The sequence below is a fragment of the Bacillus rossius genome (genome assembly GCF_032445375.1).
Source record: "Bacillus rossius redtenbacheri isolate Brsri chromosome 9 unlocalized genomic scaffold, Brsri_v3 Brsri_v3_scf9_1, whole genome shotgun sequence".
Lineage (NCBI taxonomy): Eukaryota > Metazoa > Arthropoda > Insecta > Phasmatodea > Bacillidae > Bacillus > Bacillus rossius.
The window spans coordinates 21,722,576-21,743,607 of record NW_026962012.1 but is presented as its reverse complement, the minus strand read 5'-3'; the positions used below and the strand labels follow the sequence as shown (position 1 = coordinate 21,743,607).

At 35.3% G+C, this 21,032-nt stretch overlaps 1 protein-coding gene across 1 annotated transcript in view; it reads right to left on the bottom strand.

Moving 5' to 3' along the window:
• LOC134542620 (nose resistant to fluoxetine protein 6-like) overlaps positions 1-21,032 on the bottom strand; it is a 249,973-nt gene that overhangs the window by 144,359 nt on the left and 84,582 nt on the right. The window contains exon 5 of the mRNA XM_063387020.1: positions 2,346-2,513. Coding sequence (XP_063243090.1) covers positions 2,346-2,513 — 168 coding nt within the window. The remainder of the gene's footprint in view (positions 1-2,345; positions 2,514-21,032) is intronic.

Sequence of the window (21,032 nt, the reverse complement as noted above, 5' to 3'; positions counted from 1 at the left end):
CGTGCCAGCGCCAGGCGCCGGACATACTATTATATACTACTGTACTACTGTCAATATACTTCTTTATATTTACAGGAGATATTTATAGGAGTAATGGCATACTGAGGGAAATAAGAAATATGATTTTGGACAATATTTATGGTTTCATCAGGGGTCTTATTGCTTGGTGTCTGCCTGCCTCTTTGATCTTGTTTTACCTATACCTTATATTTCAACTTAATAAAGTAATTTATTAAAATCTTGTTCGATATTGAATGTGTGTTTACAAACATAACATTACACACTTTCAACCGCTGCTTATATACTGTTAAATATTTAAAATAATAATGTAATTTTGAAATAGTATAGTCGAGAATGGATCTATTTTTTCTATCCGACTGTACTATGCGTTTTAAAACATAAAAATATAAATTGTCTTAAAAAAATCTACACTTTTCTTCGCTCCAGTATGAATAAAATATCCGGTTTTTTTTATGTTCTCGTAATTTTTCTGAACATTTCATCTTACAACTACTAGGAGGTCTCATTAATTTTTCAGGATTGACTTTACCTTTTTTACATGCTTTATATTAGCTTCACCTGTATGTTTGTCTGTCCGTCTGTAACTCTTTCGACTAAGAGTGAGTGGCTCATCACTGTAAAATGTCCCACCAATTTCATTACGTTCGTTAGCCGAGCGGTCTAAGGCGCGCGACTTCTGTGACGTCAGTTTTCGGATTCAGCGATCGTGGGTTCTACTCCCGGCCACGCCGAATAACAAAAAAAGTTTCTTTTTTTTCCGTTAAATTCTAAGATTATATCCATACATCTAACTGTAAATGATTCGGAGAGACTTTACCATTTCTTTGTGACGTTGCAACTCCAAATAGTTATCTCAGATGGTAATAGGTAGTGTCGGTAACTCATTTCCCTATGATAATTATACATAAATATAGTTTAAAAAACTAACAAAAAATGCTTTTAAAAAATATCAAACTAAAAAGTTAAAAATAAATATAGTTTAAAAAACTAAAGAAATATGCTTTTAAAGATTATCAAACTAAAAAGTTAAAAATAATTTTAAAATTTAATTTATGACAATAGTGTATAAGCAATACTAGTATGAACGAGAAAAAAGCATGGGGCGCTTAATATACAAAAAATATGGCACAAAGCGCCTCAAGCATTTTTCTCGTTTATACTAGTATTGCTTATACACTATTGTCATAAATTAAATTTTAAAATTATTTTTAACTTTTTAGTTTGATAATCTTTAAAAGCATGTTTCTTTAGTTTTTTAAACTATATTTATTTTATTTAAACACTCGTATTTTTTACAACCAGCTAATTTTCGTTTACGAACGCTCATTGGCATGCATTACAAGTTTGTTACTTGGCTCTGTGCACTTAGTTTTGTTTCGTACATTTCTTTTGGCACTTTCTCCCTCTTGTAAAACAGCTTCATTATCTATAGGATTGTCTACGTCACTGCTTAGGTTTCAACACTAGGTATCGTTTTTATAGACCTCTGTACTGAACATAAAATACTGTATAGTTGTGGTTAGGCCTAGAGGAAGAGATGCATGAAATAAAAATATTAAGTAATGTTTGTAATGAAAAATTGCACTTTACAAATAAATTCATTGTACAAAACAATCACTTACCAATGGGTGCAGTTTCATTAGCCATATTAGATGATAGTAACGTTTGTATTAATTTCCCATGGAAGTTTGGATCTATCTTGTATCTAATATACGACAACTTTAATGAAAAACAACATTGAAAGTCTCGAATAGCAATTAAAGTGGTTCCAATGATATCTTCCTCTCTTAGTTCCAACATTTTATTTTTAACATCGTCCTGCCATTCAATTCCGACTCACCACAAACGTAATTTTATAAAATGTATGTTTTAAAACAAAAATTACACCAGCGTGCTATAGTAGTGGTGACACGAACTATTCGTGACGTCAGACAAATGTATTTTCTAGGCTAGTCGCACTCTGGGCCCTCATCTCCTCCTGCCCCACCCCCCCCCCCCCCCTTACCGACCCACCGACCAACACTCTCCACATAGTTAGTATATAGGCTCCTCAGCTCCTCCGCATGACCTAGAACATTTGTTTTTCATCTACTATAAAAATTCATTAAAATAAAATATAAAATTTGAACATATCAAAAATGCTATACAGCAGCACAAATGTTAGATGGTTTTATCGACGTATAAGAAATTTCTCAGAGTGCATAAAGTTATATAGTACAAACAACAATAAGTGACGTGGTTAATAAAGTCAGTAATGTGCGGTATTAAAATGTCCTGCGTTACAGTAAATGGAGTACTAAAACTTAATGGTAAACATTAGCTACCTGCTATGGCGAACACCTGCAGGTATGTGTGCACCAGGATGACCCAGGCAAGGCTGATGAAGCGAAGGCCATGCACGCAGGTCAGTGACTCCTCTGACACCCCACACTGCAGGATCTTGCTGCCGTTGGACTGCACGGAGAAGCACAGCAGCACCTGGCCCGCCAGTCCTGCGCACAAAGCCGCCCGCTACAGTCTGACTACAGCTGCATGCAGGCCATGCACGCAGGTCAGTGACTCCTCTGACACCCCACACTGCAGGATCTTGCTGCCGTTGGACTGAACGGAGAAGCACAGCAGCACCTGGCCCGCCAGTCCTGCGCACAAAGCCGCCCGCTACAGTCTGACTACAGCTGCATGCAGGCCTAGCAGGCACGGAGTATGCACAACTGGCACCAGCTCCCAAATGTACTTATTTGGTATGTATTTTAGAAGTACTTGTTACCGTGTTTTTGCTCACTTACCTTAGTTTTTTTTACACGGAGATACTTAATAAAAATTTATTGGTAACACGGGGTTATTGACTTTAACAAGAAAATCATTCCTTTAAGTAACTGTTTAATAAAGTGTACAAATAATGTATTTTTCTAACTTAAAGGTATTAATACTTGAAGAAATCATTATTATATAATTGAATTATTTTTTCTATTTTATTTAATATGTCAGAGTCAGTTGAAAATTCCGCATTTAAAATTGTAAATAGCTTACATAAGTTATTTGTTAACAGGTTATAATATTCGCATAAAATTTAGTACTAATTTGAGAATATTTGTGATATCAAATGTATTTTAATTGTTGAGATCAGTCATAAATTATTAACTCAATAGATTTATTTCATTATAGTCACAAACTAGTAAAATTAAAGGTTATAGATATGTTTGTAAACAGTGAATCTCAATGCAAAGTAAAAAGCATGTGCTTTGTAACTGTGAGTCTAAAGAATATACAGAAAGTCAGATGGGAAGGTGGGGATTAAGAATCTTTTCCAGTTTTACCACTACTGGTATGACATCTTATCCCTTAGACATGTGGGTTCCGGTTTGGCCACTACTAGTGTGTCATCTTCTCCCTTGGACATGTGGTTTCAAGTTTGCCCACTACTGGTGTGTCATCTTCTCCCTTGGACATGTGGGTAATGGTTTTGCTACTACTGGTATGTCATCTTCTCCCTTGGACATGTGGGTAATGGTTTTGCCACTACTGGTATGTCATCTTCTCCCTTGGACATGTGGTATCCAGTTTGGCCACCACTGGAGTGTCATCATTTCCCATGAAAATATGGTTTCCAGTTTGGCACTACTGGTGTGTTATCTTCTGCCTTGGGCATGTGGGTTCCTGTTTTTATACTACTGATGTGTCATCTTATCCCTTACACATGTGGTTTACAGTTTGGCCACTACTGGTGGGTCATCTTTCCCTTGGAAATGTATTTTCAGTTTTCCACTACTGGTGTGTTTTCTTCTCCCTTGAACCTGTGGTTTCCGGTATTGCCACTATGGGTGAGTCATATTCTTCTCTCGACATGAGGTTTCAGTTTGGCCACTACTGGTGGGTCAATTTCTCCCTTGGACATGAGGTTTCCTGTTTGATAACTACTGGTGAGTCATCGTCTCCCTTGGACATGTGGGTTCCTGTTTGGCCACTACTGGTGTGTCTTTTTCTCCCTTGGACATGTGGTTTCTGACCAGAGCTTACAGTGATGCCTCTCTCCATAGCTATTATGGAAGTCAGCATTTTTTAGGAGTTTTTAGGTTGTAATTATAGTAATCAACGAAATGCAATGTAGTGCATATGCATTGTGGCTGGATGATTTAAATGCACATACACATTTTTGCTATACCCGCAAGCCGAAGTCGTTCCGATATAGTCTGCGTATGGCGGTATTAAGATATTCTCTTATGTAACTCTGGGGAATGCATTAATCATATCAGTGTGCCAAATAATTCTTTGAAATAGTAAAGCTATCCTGGAATATATTTTATAAACTTTATAGTCCTAAAAAATTCACTAATTTTGAAAATATGTAAAATTAGGTTTGCAACATTTCCTATCTATTATGTTTTTATACTACGATCTTTGCCGTTTATTTCAGTTACCCCAAAATCCTTTGCGTAGTCGGAAGTATAAAAAGTAGTATTTTCAAATGCCTTCAGGAAAGAATAATTTTTTTATTGTTTTATTGAACTTGCGTTCCATCACTATAGTAAATAAAATATTTTTTTTATTTGTACTTGCGTAAAAAATATGATAACTTTAAATACATGGCTAATTCTGTTGGTTTGGTTATTTAACATGCCTTAGGCTAAGCATGATTATTTTTTTACGAACAGTAGGTAAAAATAAATCTTATAGGCTAAACACGAGATAAGTGACTGATTATATATAGGTATATATATATATATATATATATATATATGTGTGTGTGTGTGTTTACACACATATATACATACATACTGGTGTTCGCGGACTACAGTGTTAACTTAATAGGTGGTAGGGTTAGTCAGAACAATTTTTGTTAAGTAACATATATATGACCGGCAATGACACCCTGCAATGTTACAGGCGGAAACAGTACTGCCCAAACGTGAATGTCCAGCGCATTGGCGCCCCTTCGGTGGCTGAGAGGACGCGCGAACGCAACATTTCGAATGTTTTTTGTAGATATTTACTGTTTATAAAAAACTGTTTGAAAATAAATTTAATTGTGAATGAACAAATATTGGTCCGTTTAATAATATTTTCAAAACATTCTGTGCTTCATTTATTGCAAATTTAAAATGAGGTAAGCTTTACACATATTTGCAGACCTAAATCTATGTTAAATATATAAGAGTTGGTTAATTAAAATTGCCCCTGGTCACGACATATATGATTCAGCTCAGACAAGATCAGATAGTTTTTGAGTACTAATGGAATGATTGTGCGTATGGGAAACTCACTGGCTAGTTGTTATGTGCATAATGTTTCCTCGTCTAAACATTTTGGGTGTGGACCAGTATATTTGATCATCTTGGTGGGAGTTGAATGAAATGAATTCACAATGTTCTCCGTCTGTGCTTTCAACAGTGTGAGTTCACTTCTGTATCATGCATAGCGACTGTAGGAGAGGTAGCAAGAATAGACACGTGTGCTGTCTCACAGTTACTTATGTAGTTGAGAGTAGAGAACTCCGCGTTCTTATGAATGGCAATGTTGGTGGTAATGGTAATGTTGGTGACATTGGGGGGATCTTCAAGAACAAAGGCCTCTTCGGGAAAGGTTTTATAATTAATCTGAGTTCCAAAATTTTCCAAATTATCCACGTCCGTGAATCGGAAACTGGACCTACTACGTCGAATATGTCGACTATGTGGCTATTCGAGGTGGCTTCTATGCATAAGATATTCAGCCTACCATGTATTCCGACACGTATCTGGTGGAGATGCAAAAACGAATAAATGGACGATTCTATGTCAAATTGTGGAGCTTTACATCTCGCTTCAATTCATTGATAGCATATGCATATCGAGAAACGTTTCAGAGTCAGTACTTACTTGTTCTGTAAAGTAGAACTCTTATTAAAACAATATAGTGGTAGCGTAATACGTATATAAGATGGTAAGAAAATCCAATATTGCTGCTTTGACGTCACACGGGTTGGACTAATATATATATATGCCTTGGTAGTAACAGCATTAAATATATTATACTATAAGTATTGTTTATGCCCGATGGTAGTATAATGTGATTCAGTCCTCTTGTCGACAGCATAGAGGAAATATTATTAAATGGTCTATGCATTTTTCGCGAAAATATTTTCAGATGAGATGTGAGTTCAAACTTTTTAGCATTGTCTGTGTTATATGATTGGCTGAGTTTATTTCAGGTACCTATCTACTGACAGCACACCAATCATAGCCATCTAGCGCGGAAGCAAACACCACCTAAATGGCTTGGCTAAATAGGGCGATGGCTTCTCTTGCAGATGCCGCCATTTACAAGGGAACATCTGGTTTCTTTCTAGATGTTAATTTGTTATAAAAATTATTTACATAAAGAAATTTGAAAGGGGATTACATTAAAATACGTTTTGTTTTCATAAAACAATACTTTTTAAGATTTCAACTATTGTGCCTACATTAAAATTTGTTGAAAACTCTTTAAATATTTCAAACAAACTAAAAGCTCTATGATTAGGTAAAATAGGGTCTTTTTATTTGTTTTCAAAATTCAGGCATCATTAATGCATTTTTCCATTAAGAAGGAAAAGATGTATTTCTTAAGGTAGAGTTAAAAATATATGTTAATGTGAATATGGAAGTTCAACCTTTGATTATAAGATAAGGTACGCTATTAAATACAGTGGTTATACTGGAAATTAGATTTTTAATGGCCCATATACCCAAACTCTAAGTAAATGTTGGAACCGGTATATTTATAGTATTTCTGCAGTTTTCACTAACTGAAATTTTTGTGTTTTTCTAAATTAATTTTTTTTAAAGACATTGCATGTATTAACAAAGTGTTTACCAAAGAAGATAAGAAAGAGTGTTAAGATTCTGAGTGAAGGCCCTGCTACAATAGCCATTGAATGTTTTTGTATCGCTGCTGTTGCAGTACTGTTTCAAAATGTTTGCATGCCAAAATAAAAGCTGGTTCTTTGACAGTGAGCTTAGTTCTAAGTCCTAGTTTAGGTAGTATGGTGATCGTTTGTATATCATACACTTCGTAGCTTGGCAAAAAAAAATGATTTACCAAATTTTATTAATAAAGGAGATAAAATTAAAATAAAACTATGTAAGTTCTCTCCACGATAGTTTTCATTCCATACCATAAGTATTTAAACTAAGTAACCCGTGATTGTGTTTGTTTTTCGCTCTCATAAAATACTTACATTATTGGTAATTATTAAATAAAATATTTTCTAACACGCAGTTTCCTTTTGCTATCCGCATCACATTTTAAACATAAATAACATTGTGAACAATAAGTATCCCTATTAAATGGTCTGTACATTTACTAAATAAACAAAAAGTGAACATTTACATGATAAAAAAATTCAAAGAACAAAAGTTGGCAACTAAGATTGTTTTGACAAGTTATTTCGTTTGAGTGTATTGTTGAAAATCATAGAATATATTTTCTGTTCACCTAAAGTGTGTAAGAGTGTACATCATCACTTGTGACGTCACTGAACAACAGCCAACGAGGCAGGCTCTGCCGGTCTCCTGACGGTTCCGAAGACGAAAGTTGACCTTAACGACCGTAGCGTCACAGAACATTGCATCACGTCAGACAAGATTGACGTCACAGAACAACGGTGAACTACGCGTTATCTACCGGCCTCCTGACGGCCAATAAAATCTGGTCTTATTGACCATAGCATCACAGAACATAGCATCATAGCAGGCCAGATTGACGTTACAGAACTATGAACAATCACACATTTTCTGCCAGCCATCTGACGGTCCCGAAAATGATAGTTGTTTATAGTGACCTTAGTAATACCTTAATAATTATTGCCGGAGGACAGTCATTTTCATCAACGAGTGAGTTCACCGAATGAACAACCTGTTGCATGTGAAAATTATAAAAGACTACATTAACATTTTGTAATTGGTATGATGCAATTAAAGTGTTCCAAATTAAGAAAAATTATTAGCTTTCCAATAATTCACAAAACTATTCAAATGTTTTATAAAAAGTATATTCGGGCGCAATATATTACTTATGGAACTACGATTTTGGTGGTGGTGGTGGCCTGACAATTTGAAGGGTTCGGCCATTTTGGACTCAAAATTCCTCAATGAGACTCAAAATGACTCAAAAGTTCTTAGAAATTTCCCTATTTCGAGGGAAAAATTACCGTTTGATGGAAAATTTCACATTTTATTAATCAAAAAAAATTCGAAATGGCTTTTACCTTTGAAAGAAACCAAATTCATAAAAATGGCATGAGTCCTAAAAACAAGCCGCACTAAGCCACCGAGGCCATGGCCTTGAACATGACTGTAAACTTGAAATTCTTTAATTTTTGACCAAAATTTAAAAAAAAAAATAAAAATTATCAAAAAATTAGCTTAGTAAAATTATTATTGATTCGATTGATTCTGGTCATTGATTCAAACCTTAAAAAATATTAAAAAAATATTAGTTTACGTGAAAATATCTTATTTCATAAAACATTATAAAAATTTTAAAAGAGACTTAGGTTACTCATCTAAAAACAGTAAGCAAGCTACAGTTTCCATCTTGGCAACCATATTGGAATTCGTAATTATTTATCTAGAAATTTGGAAAAAATTCCAAAAAAAAAATATGAAAAAAATAATAATTATAAAATTATTGTCTCGATCAATTCTCGTCTTTGGTTCAATTCACAGTCAGTGATCAGAGTAATTAAAACTTAAAAAATTATAATTATTTTTATCATTGCCTTTTGTAGAGTTTATAAATCACTAGCTGACCCGGCGAACTTCGTACCGCCTTAGCGTAGCAATGATGCACTACTTTATCTTGTATAGCTGACCTATCTTAGGTATGACTACCTATTCAATTTGAACTGGAATCTATAATATCCTCCATATAAAAATGAATCCATAATTCCCTGGTATCACTATAACTGAAAAGGACCTTACTAATTTAATTAAATAAAAAACAAAATATATATTGTGAAAATAGTGTTTATTCCATAGGATTCAATAATTCCACTAATGTTTTTACAAATTGCTATTGAACAACTTGGCATTTTTAAGTAAACAATGAGCTCAATACCACGCGCGCTCTATAAATCAACTAATAGTCTCTGTACCCCTCACTGCTTCTCTCTACTCTAATGCTTTTTGATAAACTATATTTTTAGTTTTATGTTCTGGCGCGTAAATAAATAATGTTGATGGTTTTCCGACACGGGAACAGGCGACATATAATTGGCCATGTGAAAAACATGGATTTTCTAGGTTGATGCCACATACACTTAGCGACTGCCCTTGCGATTTATTTATTGACATTGCAAATGCAAGCCGCACTGTAAACTGTAAACGCTTAAAGCTGAATGTCATAAGGTTACTTTAAAAATATTTATATTGTACAAAGTGTTGGGTTAGTTTGGAAATAATTTTATATATGGTGGTTCAGTATTCTTAAATTTTCTAATTTTACGTTAATTTTTTTCTTTCATAAGAACCTTCTCGTGACAATAACAAACACAACAAAAAAAGAATGAGTGAAATCGGTTCAGTCATTTACGCGTGATGGCGTGACCAAGGGAAATAGGAATTCATTATTCTTAAATTTTCTAATTTTCCGCACAATTTTCTTAATTTTTTCTTTCATAAGAACCTTCTCCTGACCATAGCAAACACAACAAAAAAAAAATTAGTGAACTCGGTCCAGCCGTTCACGCGTGATGCCGTGACCAAGGAAAACGGGTTTCATTTTTATATATATAGATTATCTCTACGAAAAACAGCTGTAAACAAGATACACGTCCGTCGAAAAAATTACATTTTCGCTATGCCTACCGTAGAAGCCTAATTTTTTAATACTTAGAATAGAATACCTTCCAACCAGTCTTGTACAATGTTAGGCGTATAGGCCAAGCGTCTTCGGACCACGACGCCAGACCTTGTACAATGTCAGGCTATAGACCAGATGTATGAGAAGCACGAGGCCAATCGACCTAAATACAGACAAAACGAACCAGAATAAATAGCAGGAATACGATTGGTTGCAAAATGTGGTAGGATACAATGACTCATAATATATTTGCCTCCAACTGTAAGCTCCAACAGTCTGTGGCTTCATGTGTCAATTCTCCATTGCTCCAATTGATTCAACAACTTCAAGTGCGCCAAAGCTCCAATTGCTCTAAGTGCGCAAACTGCCCCAACAGATCAAATTTCTCGAAGTGCTCTAAGTGCTTTAACTGCTCGAACTGTTTTCAATTGCTTTTATTGATTGAATTTGGCCTGATTTCTGATATGACTTATAACTCTCCATTTTGTCAGTCAATGGTGATGATTTTTACTTCTTTAAGTTATAAGTTGTATTTATAGAACTTGTCATTAAAAGAAATGAAAGAATCACTTTTCAATATAAAATATAATTTATTATTTTTTCTCAAATTTTATACAAATACAGGTAATATATTATATAGCGAACTTCCCTCAGTTCTTTGAGTATGAAGAATACTTCTTTGATGTGCAAATAGTTTCCTGCACAAAGTAAAGCATGTAGAATTATTAAAATATCTACCAATATGTAACGATCTTCCCATTATGCATAATCAATTTCTTCTACTATCATTTTCCTTGCGTATTTATGATAAATATTATTAAGATCTCTGGAGTTTTCCATTTCAATGCCAGCCTCAAGGTCACATTCGTCATCGACCAAGGGAACATCGCAAGCTTGATTTGAATAATTTATGTTAACAAGTCATTTCCAATGTTTTGGTCTCAATGCTTCATCACAGTCTTATATCTTGTGAGCTTCAGGTACATCATCTTAGCCTTCGATCTTTTCAGCCTCAGATGTGTCATCATAGTCTTCAATCATTTCATCTTCAGTTGTTTCATCGCAATCTTTGATTTTGTCAGCTACAGTTCTTCTCCGTTGTTCGCATTTTCTTGGAGGTGACTAGAATTTGGTGTAACTATATTTTCATTTCCCATGAAGATGACACTTTCTTTGTTAGTTTTAAATTTTTAATTATTATTGAGAACTAGGGTAATATTTTTTATAATCATCATTTTTACATATTTCGTAATAACTATAGTCTATATTTTGTCTTCATTCCACTTCCTCGGTGTTGTAGACCAGTCCCCGTTATCTTTAGTCAGCTTAGTTTACAGGTATTGCAATGTTTATTCAAGAAATATCTTTGACCGAAGGATTTCTGACACTTACTGCACCCAAATGGTTTATGGCAAGTACCCAAAATACATTCGCTTCCCTTATGACGTTTAGTATTTTTTCGCAGGGTAAACGCCTTGCCGCAGTATCTTCAACGATGTCTTTTTGATACAGCTACAGGCAACGAACCAGGATACATGTTAGCTTCTACGACTAATGGCAGATACAAACTGAAAGTTTTAAATTGGAACAATTAATTAAATAGAATTTTTTTAATTTTTCATCAGCAAGAGTTATTTCTCTCATACAAGAAACATGTTGCAACTAGTTCTGCTCTTCAACAACATATTGTGCCACATTTTGCATAGTGGTAAATATTATTCTTTTTTATTTGTGATGCGTGATGCTCTTTCTCGATCACTAGAGAAGGAAGGCTTCGTTAGACATCAAGGAGAAGGAAGTTCATTTTACATGATAGTGTTTCTCAGTTATTTTAAGACACAGAATACATCTGGTAATGAATCAAATTTTTTGAATTCCACCAAAATATCTGGTAACAGGAATTATATAGTGAACGAAACTTTGAATAACATTTATTATCTCATTACGAAAAAAATTACACTCAGGGATTGTTTTCTCAGAAATAACCAGAAACACTCGGAGAATATCAGCAGAAGTCTCGCCATAAATAATCAGACGCACATGGAAACACCAACAAATATTGTCAGAATACATGCTTCGCTTTTTGCAGGAAACTATTCGCACATCAAAGAAGTATTCTTCACACTCAAAGAACTGGGAGAAGTTGGCTTCATACTATATGACTTTATTACTTGCATTTGTATACAAATTGAAAAATAATAATAATTTGTGTTTCAAAAGTGATAGTTTAATTTCTGGAAATCGGATTTCTATTGTGCCGTTGTGCACTTGTTGTGTGGGCATGCGCCCATTATTGCTTATATGTTGTTTAATTAAATGCAAACTGGGAGGCTACTTTTTTTATATTTTTTTAATACCTAATTGTTTTTAACCTTTTTGATTATTTGAAGTATAATGAAATAATCATTATTTTAAGTATCAATTTGTAAGAAATAATTGTTTTTGTATAAAATTTTTTTTTTTTTTTTTTAAATATATTTATGTCTTTGTTAAGCTTTGTGGATTTAAAAGAAAAACATATGGACTTCAAAAGACTTTAAACATCATAAATTAATTTTTCCTTTTGTTTATATTAATATTGTGGTTAAGATTTATTATTGAGTTATTGCACTTAAGTGCAGGAAAGTGTAACATTTTAAGTTTCTCATCTCTATGTATTGTCATATCTATGGTCATCTTCATATTGGAAAGGAAAAGGTAGTACTTTCCTTTCTGTTTTTGTCAGCCATAATGTAGACATCAAAAATTTTTGTGCTCGTCACGTATCCATCGACATCCATGTCGAAAGTTGTGTATTTACTACCGCATTAGGTGAGTTTTACCGCCTTTTCCCCGGGAATCATTGTTTTATAATTATTTATGGGATAGTTTAATTTTTGTTGTTAAAAAACTTGTTTAGCGGTCCGGGAGTTGGCGACCTCTCGCTGCCCCATGCCTGAGGTGTGATCCATAAGCTTCGCCCATAACATCTGGGCACCCCAGGGCTTGTCCCGTGGTTCTACGGCGATGGGAGCCGCCAACAAATATCCCAGGAAAGTTTTCGACGACTAAATCCTAAGCATGCAGCATGGGTAGTTAACCTGTTTCGGCCGCGCGTATCTTCTTGCAATCTCATCGAATATTTTATCAAACTACCCCTTTGGCTTCGAAATCATTTTATTATTGAACTATATTTTAATACTTTCTGTATCTTAAATTTACAATAATCATTTTGAATATGTAACTAAATAATAATTTTTTTTTGAAAGTGTAACTAAGTAATAATTTTTTTTTGAATATGTAACTAAGCAATCATTTTGTGGGGCCCCATTTTTGTTTTGACTGTACGAATACTCAATTAATACTCTTTATCGTGTTTTAAATAAATATGTTTTGTTATGGCTGACCCGATATCAGTGTGTATTTTATGTTGCATTTACCTAACCTTTTTTAATTAATTTCTTATCTATATAAATTCTTAACAGGTTATCAACTTTTGTTCGGTAGTTTTCCCAGTCGGCATATTTCCTCTCTACTCATTATTTATTCAATACAACAAAGTGCCGTGCCATTGAGCCTAAGGTCCTGGAGTCTTCCGTCGTGATTTGCCTTGGTGAGGTTTGGTAAACTGAGCCAAGAGTAGATAACGGCTCAAAAAGATGGTAGCAGAGCTGGTGGTTCTGGCATGTTGCTTTGTTGTGTTTCTTGTGCATGTGTAGGATATTTTATTTTCCTTGCATGTGTCCCTGCCTCAGAGTTTTGCATGGCTTGGGGATGGCAATAGTTTGTTTTGTTAATTTGGTCTTGGTATAAGTTTTGTAAGTTATTTGTTTATCATGACGTCTACTATTGTGCCTGAGTTCTTGTTAAAAGATGAACTTACTTTTGAGTGTCTTTCACGTGGTCTACCATGTGAAAACACCACAACTGCCGTTTTGCGTAAATCTCTGCGCACTGCCCTTCAGAATAATGTGCCTGTTGTTAGTGATAATTTAAAGGACATTGACCCTAATGAGGAATTTAATTTGGTCTCAAGTAAAATCCTTGTGTTACAAGAGTTAGTGACAAATCTTGTTGATGATGAGAATTTTGCGCTTACTTTGCCTAGAGTGAGAAATAGGTTGAGACATTTGGAACGACGCGTTCAATCCCTGTTAGAGTTACATTCTCTTGTTTTGTCTGAGGTCCAGGTTGCCTCATTAAAAAATGTTTTTGCAGAAGTTAAGAAACTACTTGAACTTGTCAGTAAATCAGAATTAGATTTTTCCCTTTTAAGAGACCTGAATCCTGTGTCATCCATGACACAAGTCTGCGACCATCTTGCTGGGCTAGCATTGCCCGCTGCCTCTAAGCAGCATCCGACTACTGCACCTATTCCAGGTCCTTCTCATGTGAATTCCGATCCTCCTGTGGTTGATCTACCTAACCTAACCTACACCACGGTGACACCGCCCACGAGTTCAAATTCTCGTGTCACGTTTAGTAACGCATCATGTGTACCACACCCAGTGACAACACATAACACTTCATTGCCCAATGTTTTTGGTAAATTGACTCACCCGCTAGAAAAAATGTTAAAGGATTTTCCGACCACTGATGGTCTGCATATTCCTACCTTTTTGAATTTTCTCAAGCTTATCGTCAAACTGAAACAAAGTAATAGTATACATGAAACTCAGATTTTAGAGGTTATATACCCTTTTACGCTTGGTCCGTTGGCTGAAAGGACACAGTTGGCCATTACACAAATGTTTTCGTTCGATCAGTATCATGAAGACATAGTTAGTTTCTTCATCCCATCTAGACTACTGACCCAACTACAGTTGAATAATTACAATAGATTACAAAAGCCAGGTGAACATCTTGCAGCCTATGTTAATGAGGTAAAAGAGGCGGCTGCTATTTTTCGTTTGCAAGTTAGTGAACAGGAGGTGATTAACACCATTTTAGATGGGCTCACACCTGATGAACGGTCCAGATTAGTTTTTCTAACTAAGCCTTGTACATTTTCTGAATTGGATAGGATGTGCATTCACTCCCAAAATGTCCGCTTTGCGGATCATCAAAGAAACGGGTCGTTTTCTCAGTATCCTGGAAATAAACAATTCAAGTATTATTCTAGCCCGCGTACTGAAATGCATCCCAGTCATAATGCAGTATTTAGGACCTGAAACTCACGATTTCAGAATAGTACACCAAGAAATCAGAATCAAACTTAGCATGGGCCTATCTGCCATTTTTGTAAGAAGCCTGGGCATGTAATAAAAGAGTGTAGGGAACTAAAACAAAAAAATGCTTAAAGCAGGGAAGTAAAGTGAGCGGCTTCCACTGCAAAACTAAACAAGCCAATAATTCTCAATACAATGCTCACGTATTTCGTCAAATCAAATCTGCCCGGCATTTTCAAAGAAACTTTGGAATCCAAATTCCTTATAAGCGAAACCCAGATCATATTGGTAGTCTTGGTCTTCCTAATTTTGTGGGTTTAAGTCCTGCACCTGTTCCTCGTATACCAGTAAGTTTCAATAATTTTGAGGAAGAAGCCCTTGTAGATTCAGGATCCACACGTTCCATTATTTCATATGATTTGTTTTCTAAGTCAAAAGCAGCTAACCTAGTCAAGTTTGTGGAGAAAGGTGATTTCAAGTGTTACACTGCATCTAATGATGTGTTACCCATATTTTGTCGTGCGACTATAAAATTGAAAATTGCACATTTTACCTGGATGTTTCCATGTTTGGTTTCTAAAGAGGTGATTTTAGATTTTATTCTAGGAGCAGATTTTATGTCCAAATCTGGACTTGTTCTAGATATGCAAGAAAAGAGTGTTTTTTTTTAAGTTTCAACCTAACCTTAAAATTAGTTTTGTGGGCACCAAGCAGCAACATGATAACCTTGCAGAAATTAGTACAGAGAGCTACAGTAATAAAGAACATGACCCATTGGATCATTTACCTCATCAACAGCGTATCGCTATCAAAAATTTGTGTAAACAATTTCCTAAGGTTCTAACCTCAGAATTAGGGCTTACCAAACTGTTGGAATACGAAATCAAACTTAATGATAAAAGTTATGTCAAAAGTCAACCTTACCGTCTTGCACCTCCCCAAATGAATCTTTTGAGACAAGAAGTACAACAATTATTGGATAAAGGGGTCATTGAACAATCTACTTCACAGTATGCGAGTCCCGCATTTTTGGTCCCTAAACCTAATGGCAAACAACGTATGGTTGTAGATTTTCGTAAGCTTAACCAAAAAATTGAAATTGAGTCTGTCCCTTTGCCTGATTTGCATTCGGCATTTCATTGGTTTTCTAAAGCAAAATATTTCACCACCATTGATCTAAATTCAGCATACCATCAAATTCCTTTGAAACAGGAGTCAAAACCAATTACTAGTTTTTGCGTACCATGGAATTTATACCAATTTACTCGTGTTCCTTTCGGTCTTGCGACAGGCGCACAGGTTCTCACACGATTGTTGGATCAGATTTTTCATGACATCAAATTTAAGTTTGTTTACAACTATTTGGATGATCTGGTGGTATATTCCGAAAGTTTCGAGGAACATTACCAACACCTGAATGAAGTACTGTCTCGTTTGGAAAAGGCAGGTTTAACAGTGAATCCCCAAAAGGTTAAATTTGCAGTTCAGGAAATTTCATTTCTAGGTCACAAAATTTCTTCTCAAGGCATTTCCATCGACCCTGAACGTACCAAAGCAATTAGAGATTTTCCACCACCCCGTGATGTCAAGGGTATAGCCAGATTCATCGGTATGATTCAGTTCTTTGGAAAATTTATCCCTAATTTAGCGGAAAAGGCAGTCCCTTTAAATCACTTACGAAAAAAGAATGTGAAATTTGAATGGGGAGAAGAACAACAAAAGGCATTTGAAACTTTGAAACAGGATTTTATGAGTCCACCTGTCCTCCGCATGGCGGATTTTTCAAAACCCTTTATTTTACAAACTGATGCTTCTAGTTCAGCCATAGGCGCAGTTTTGGCACAAGAGTTCGATGGTGTTAGACACCCTATTGCATTTGCATCCAGAACACTCACCTTTCAGGAGAAGAAATCATCAATTTATGAATTAGAATGTTTGGCTGTTGTTTTTGGTATCGATAAATTCAGACCTTATTTAGAGCATGCAGAATTTTTGTTGGAAACCGATAACCAAGCATTATCGTGGCTTTTAGCTCACCCACGTCAACTAGGCAAAATTGGTCGTTGGGTTATGAGAATTTCCTCATTAAAGTTTAAAGTTCAACATATCCGTGGAACACAGAATGTAGTTGCGGATACCCTTTCATGCATGTTTAATGATACTCAGGTTGATAAACCTCTAGATGAAGCTGCTTGTAAAGTACTCTTAACCGATTTTCCCTTAGCTTTCAAAAATATTCAGGCTCATCAGGAAGAGGATGAAGAGCTGCAGAAAATTGTAAAGAGTTTAAGATCCGGCATTTCCCAGGGCCCATATTTTTTATCTAAAGGTATCTTGTATTCAAGAATTCGAAATAACCAGAAACGTATTGTGCTACCTAAAATTCTGAAACCAGTTGTATTTGAATATTTTCATTCCTCACCTATTGGGGGACACCTTGGCATTTATAAAACTATAGAGGCTATAAGAAAACATTTTGTGTGGAAAGGTATGCACAGTGAAATTTCAGAACGAGTTAAGAAATGTTACTTGTGTGCTTTTAGAAAACCTGCTCAAAATACCCATTTGGGTTTATTGGCATCAGAGGTCGCTGAACGGCCAATGCAGAAATTATTCATAGATTTTGTTGGCCCTTTGCCAAGGAGTAAGCAAGGGCATAATATGTTGTTAGTTTGTGTTGACGCCTTTTCCAAATTTGTTTGGCTTATTCCACTTCGAAAAGCTGATGCACCTTCCACTATCAAAGCTCTTCAAACTCAGATTTTTCAAAATTTTGGTATTCCATCTACTATTGTTTCTGACAACGGATCTCAGTTTACATCAAAATTATTTAAGAATATGTGTTTCACCCACGGCATATGCCGCATTACCTTGTCTCCATACTATCCTCCGCCTTCGCATGCGGAAAGATTCAATCGTAATCTCCGTTCAGCATTAATTGCTTTCCATGCGAAAGACCAGTCTAGTTGGGACAAGAATTTAGTTTGGCTACAAATGGCTTTCAATTATGCCCGCCATGAATCTCATAAATCTACTCCATTTAATTTAATGTTTACTTTTGCTCCAAATAACCCTTTGTCAAATCTTTGGTGTCTAAATGATTTGTTACCACAGGATCCACAAGGTGTTAAAGAAGTTTGGGCAGCTGCCCTCAAGAATTTGAAGCGGTCTCATGATAAAAGTCTTATTAAGTATAACAAGAATCGTATTGCAAATCCCTTTCGGCCAGGTGATCTGGTTTTGTGCAAAGCACACCCTACCAGCAAAGCAGTTGATAAGAGAATGGCTAAATTGTCTTTTCGTTGGTCAGGTCCATACCAGATCCAGCGCTTTCTTACCCCTGTTACAGCTAGTCTAGTAAATCCTGAAACGGGAGTTTATGTGACGAGAGCTCACATTTCCCATTTAAAAAGGTATTATTCCCAGCCTTCAGTTTAAGTGTGCATTGTTTAGGAACGGCCGCCTAACTTTGTGTCCTACTGTTGGCGTTGTTTTGTTATTTGGGTCTTTGACTCAGTTGATCGTGGACTGATCACCCACGTGTCCTAGTCTTTGAGTCCCTTGTAACTTTTGAACTCGAGTCATAAAAATAAGTAAATAAAAAACCATGGTACTAGTTTTTTAAGTTGTTGCAACATTTTTTTTATATATTCTTTTTTTTAATCTCATTTCATGGGAACAAGTTTGGGTGCATAATGTAGTATGTTATTGTATTTACATATAAGGGTAAATTTTTTGTTTGTTTGTTTCTTGGGTTAATATTTTCCAGTTGTTATGTGGGATCTCGGGTCGATATGTTTGTGACCACATATTTTTTTGGTTATGTGTTTTAGTGTATTTTTTCCGTCTGCTCCGGGATGTTGGGCACCTTCGCCATGTTCGGGGCGGGGAGTCTTCTTTCGTGTCTCTTCTATTTGGTTCTCAGCGATGTTACGGTAAACCCTCTCAACTCTGGTATTATTTTTGAAAAGGAAGATCCACTGTTGTTCTCAGACAATTTCTATTCCGTCGTGTTGAATTTTGACTTGATACAATTGGAAAATCAAAGTAATCAATTGGAGGTGGCGTTAAATGACATAATTAAAGTAAACAATGTGCACCTTATGGAAAACGATTCATGGAATGAAAACTTTGCTTTTGTGATCCACCAACTTGAAGATAATTTTAATGCATATAAATCAGAGAACAGTGCAATGACTTCTTTGTTGCCTCGAAAACATTTGCGCACTAAACGCGGTTTGCTTAATTTCGGTGGAAAAATTTTGAAAACTGTCTTTGGAACTCTTGACAATGATGACTTAATTAGTTTGGAAGAACGTCTCAAGGAAGTATCACTTAGTCAGGATGAAATTTCGGCCAGTGTTGTGAACCATATGTTTGTTGTGCAACATTTAGAAGAAAGAGTGATTAATAACACAAGACTTGTGAGAAATCTAGCTGAACATTATCTTGATAGCCACAATGCATTTTTTAAGCTTTTTAATAATACAATTCATGAGATTTGGGATAAAATCATGTTGGTGAATTGGCGAGTTGATTTGAATACCCTTTTATTTAGAATTAGTTAAGCCCTATCCACTGCACGTGTTGAACTTTCTGATTTGAGGCAAGCCATTGAAAGTAGTGTACATGGCAAATTAAGCTCTGTTTTGTTACAACCAAAATTTTTTATCAACATTCTAGAAAAGGTTCAACATTTAATCTCTTTACCCTTACACATGTTTGCTCCAGTTTCTTTTGATAATCTATATATGTTTTATGGTCTTAGTTCGGTCCAAGCAGTAATTTTTAATGGTTCATTGAATGTTGTTATTAACATACCTCTTGCCAATAAGGACAGTAGTTTTGAGTCATACCGTGTTTTTGCTTTTCCATTTTTCTTTCACAAACTTAACCATTACCTGTTTCTTAAGGTTCACGATGTCCTGTTAGTTAGTCCTGACAGAAAACTTTTTGCTACTGTTGACACTAATGTTCTGTCTGGTTGTAAAAAACATGGCATAACTTTATGTCCCTCTGTTTTTCCTTTTTTTGATTCCCATGTCAATAGTTGTGAATTTAACCTTTTTCTTGGCAAACCTTTCTTTGAATTTTGTGATAAATCTATTGTTTCCCTGCAACTACCTTTCTTCCTGAAGACAAATTCTTTGTGGATTTTTGCAAGCAACACATCCATTGATGTTACCTTTTTATGTCGAACGACCACCAAATCTCTTTCACCGTTTACCATACCAATAATCGGTAGTGGTTTTATCAGTAATGCCTCACATTGTGATATTGTAAGTCCTTTTTTTAGAACTTTTGGTTCTGTTAGTTCATCCTTGACTTTCAATTTAACATTGCCTAATATACATATTCCTAAAGTAGATTTTAATGTAAGTAAGTTGACTTTTGCACCATTCACTAATTTAACCTTAAATAACTCCATTGTTAAAGATATCAGTAATCTTTTAATATCGCAACCCAGTGGTGCATCTTTTCATGATGTGATTAATCTTCTACGACCTCACCAGCAAGTTGAATCCAGTTCCTACCTTAACATTGTTGTGGTATCCTTATCTGCTCTGGTTGGCTTTGCCATTTTTATTCTCAGTCTTACTCTTTGGTTCAAGTTTCGGTCTCAAACGACCAACCCTCCTGTCTCTTCCTCTCCTATACCTGCAGGTACTATCTTGATTCCCTTAGCATCATCCTCCACCGTGGATTAATTGTATCTTGTGTAATGTTAATTTTGCTTTATTTTTGGGTGTTACCTTTGTCATGGGTATTATAGTTTTAGTTAGTGCACTATTGCCATCTGCCAGCTGTGGTGTGCTTTGAGGGGGGGAGAGTGTGCCGTTGTGCACTTGTTGTGTGGGCATGCGCCGTTGTTTAATTAAATGCAAACTGGGAGGCTACTTTTTTTATATATTTTTTTAATACCTAATTGTTTTTAACTTTTTGATTATTTGAAGTATAATGAAATAATCATTATTTTAAGTATCAATTTGTAAGAAATAATTGTTTTTGTATAAAAAAAAATTTTTTTGTTAAAATATATTTATG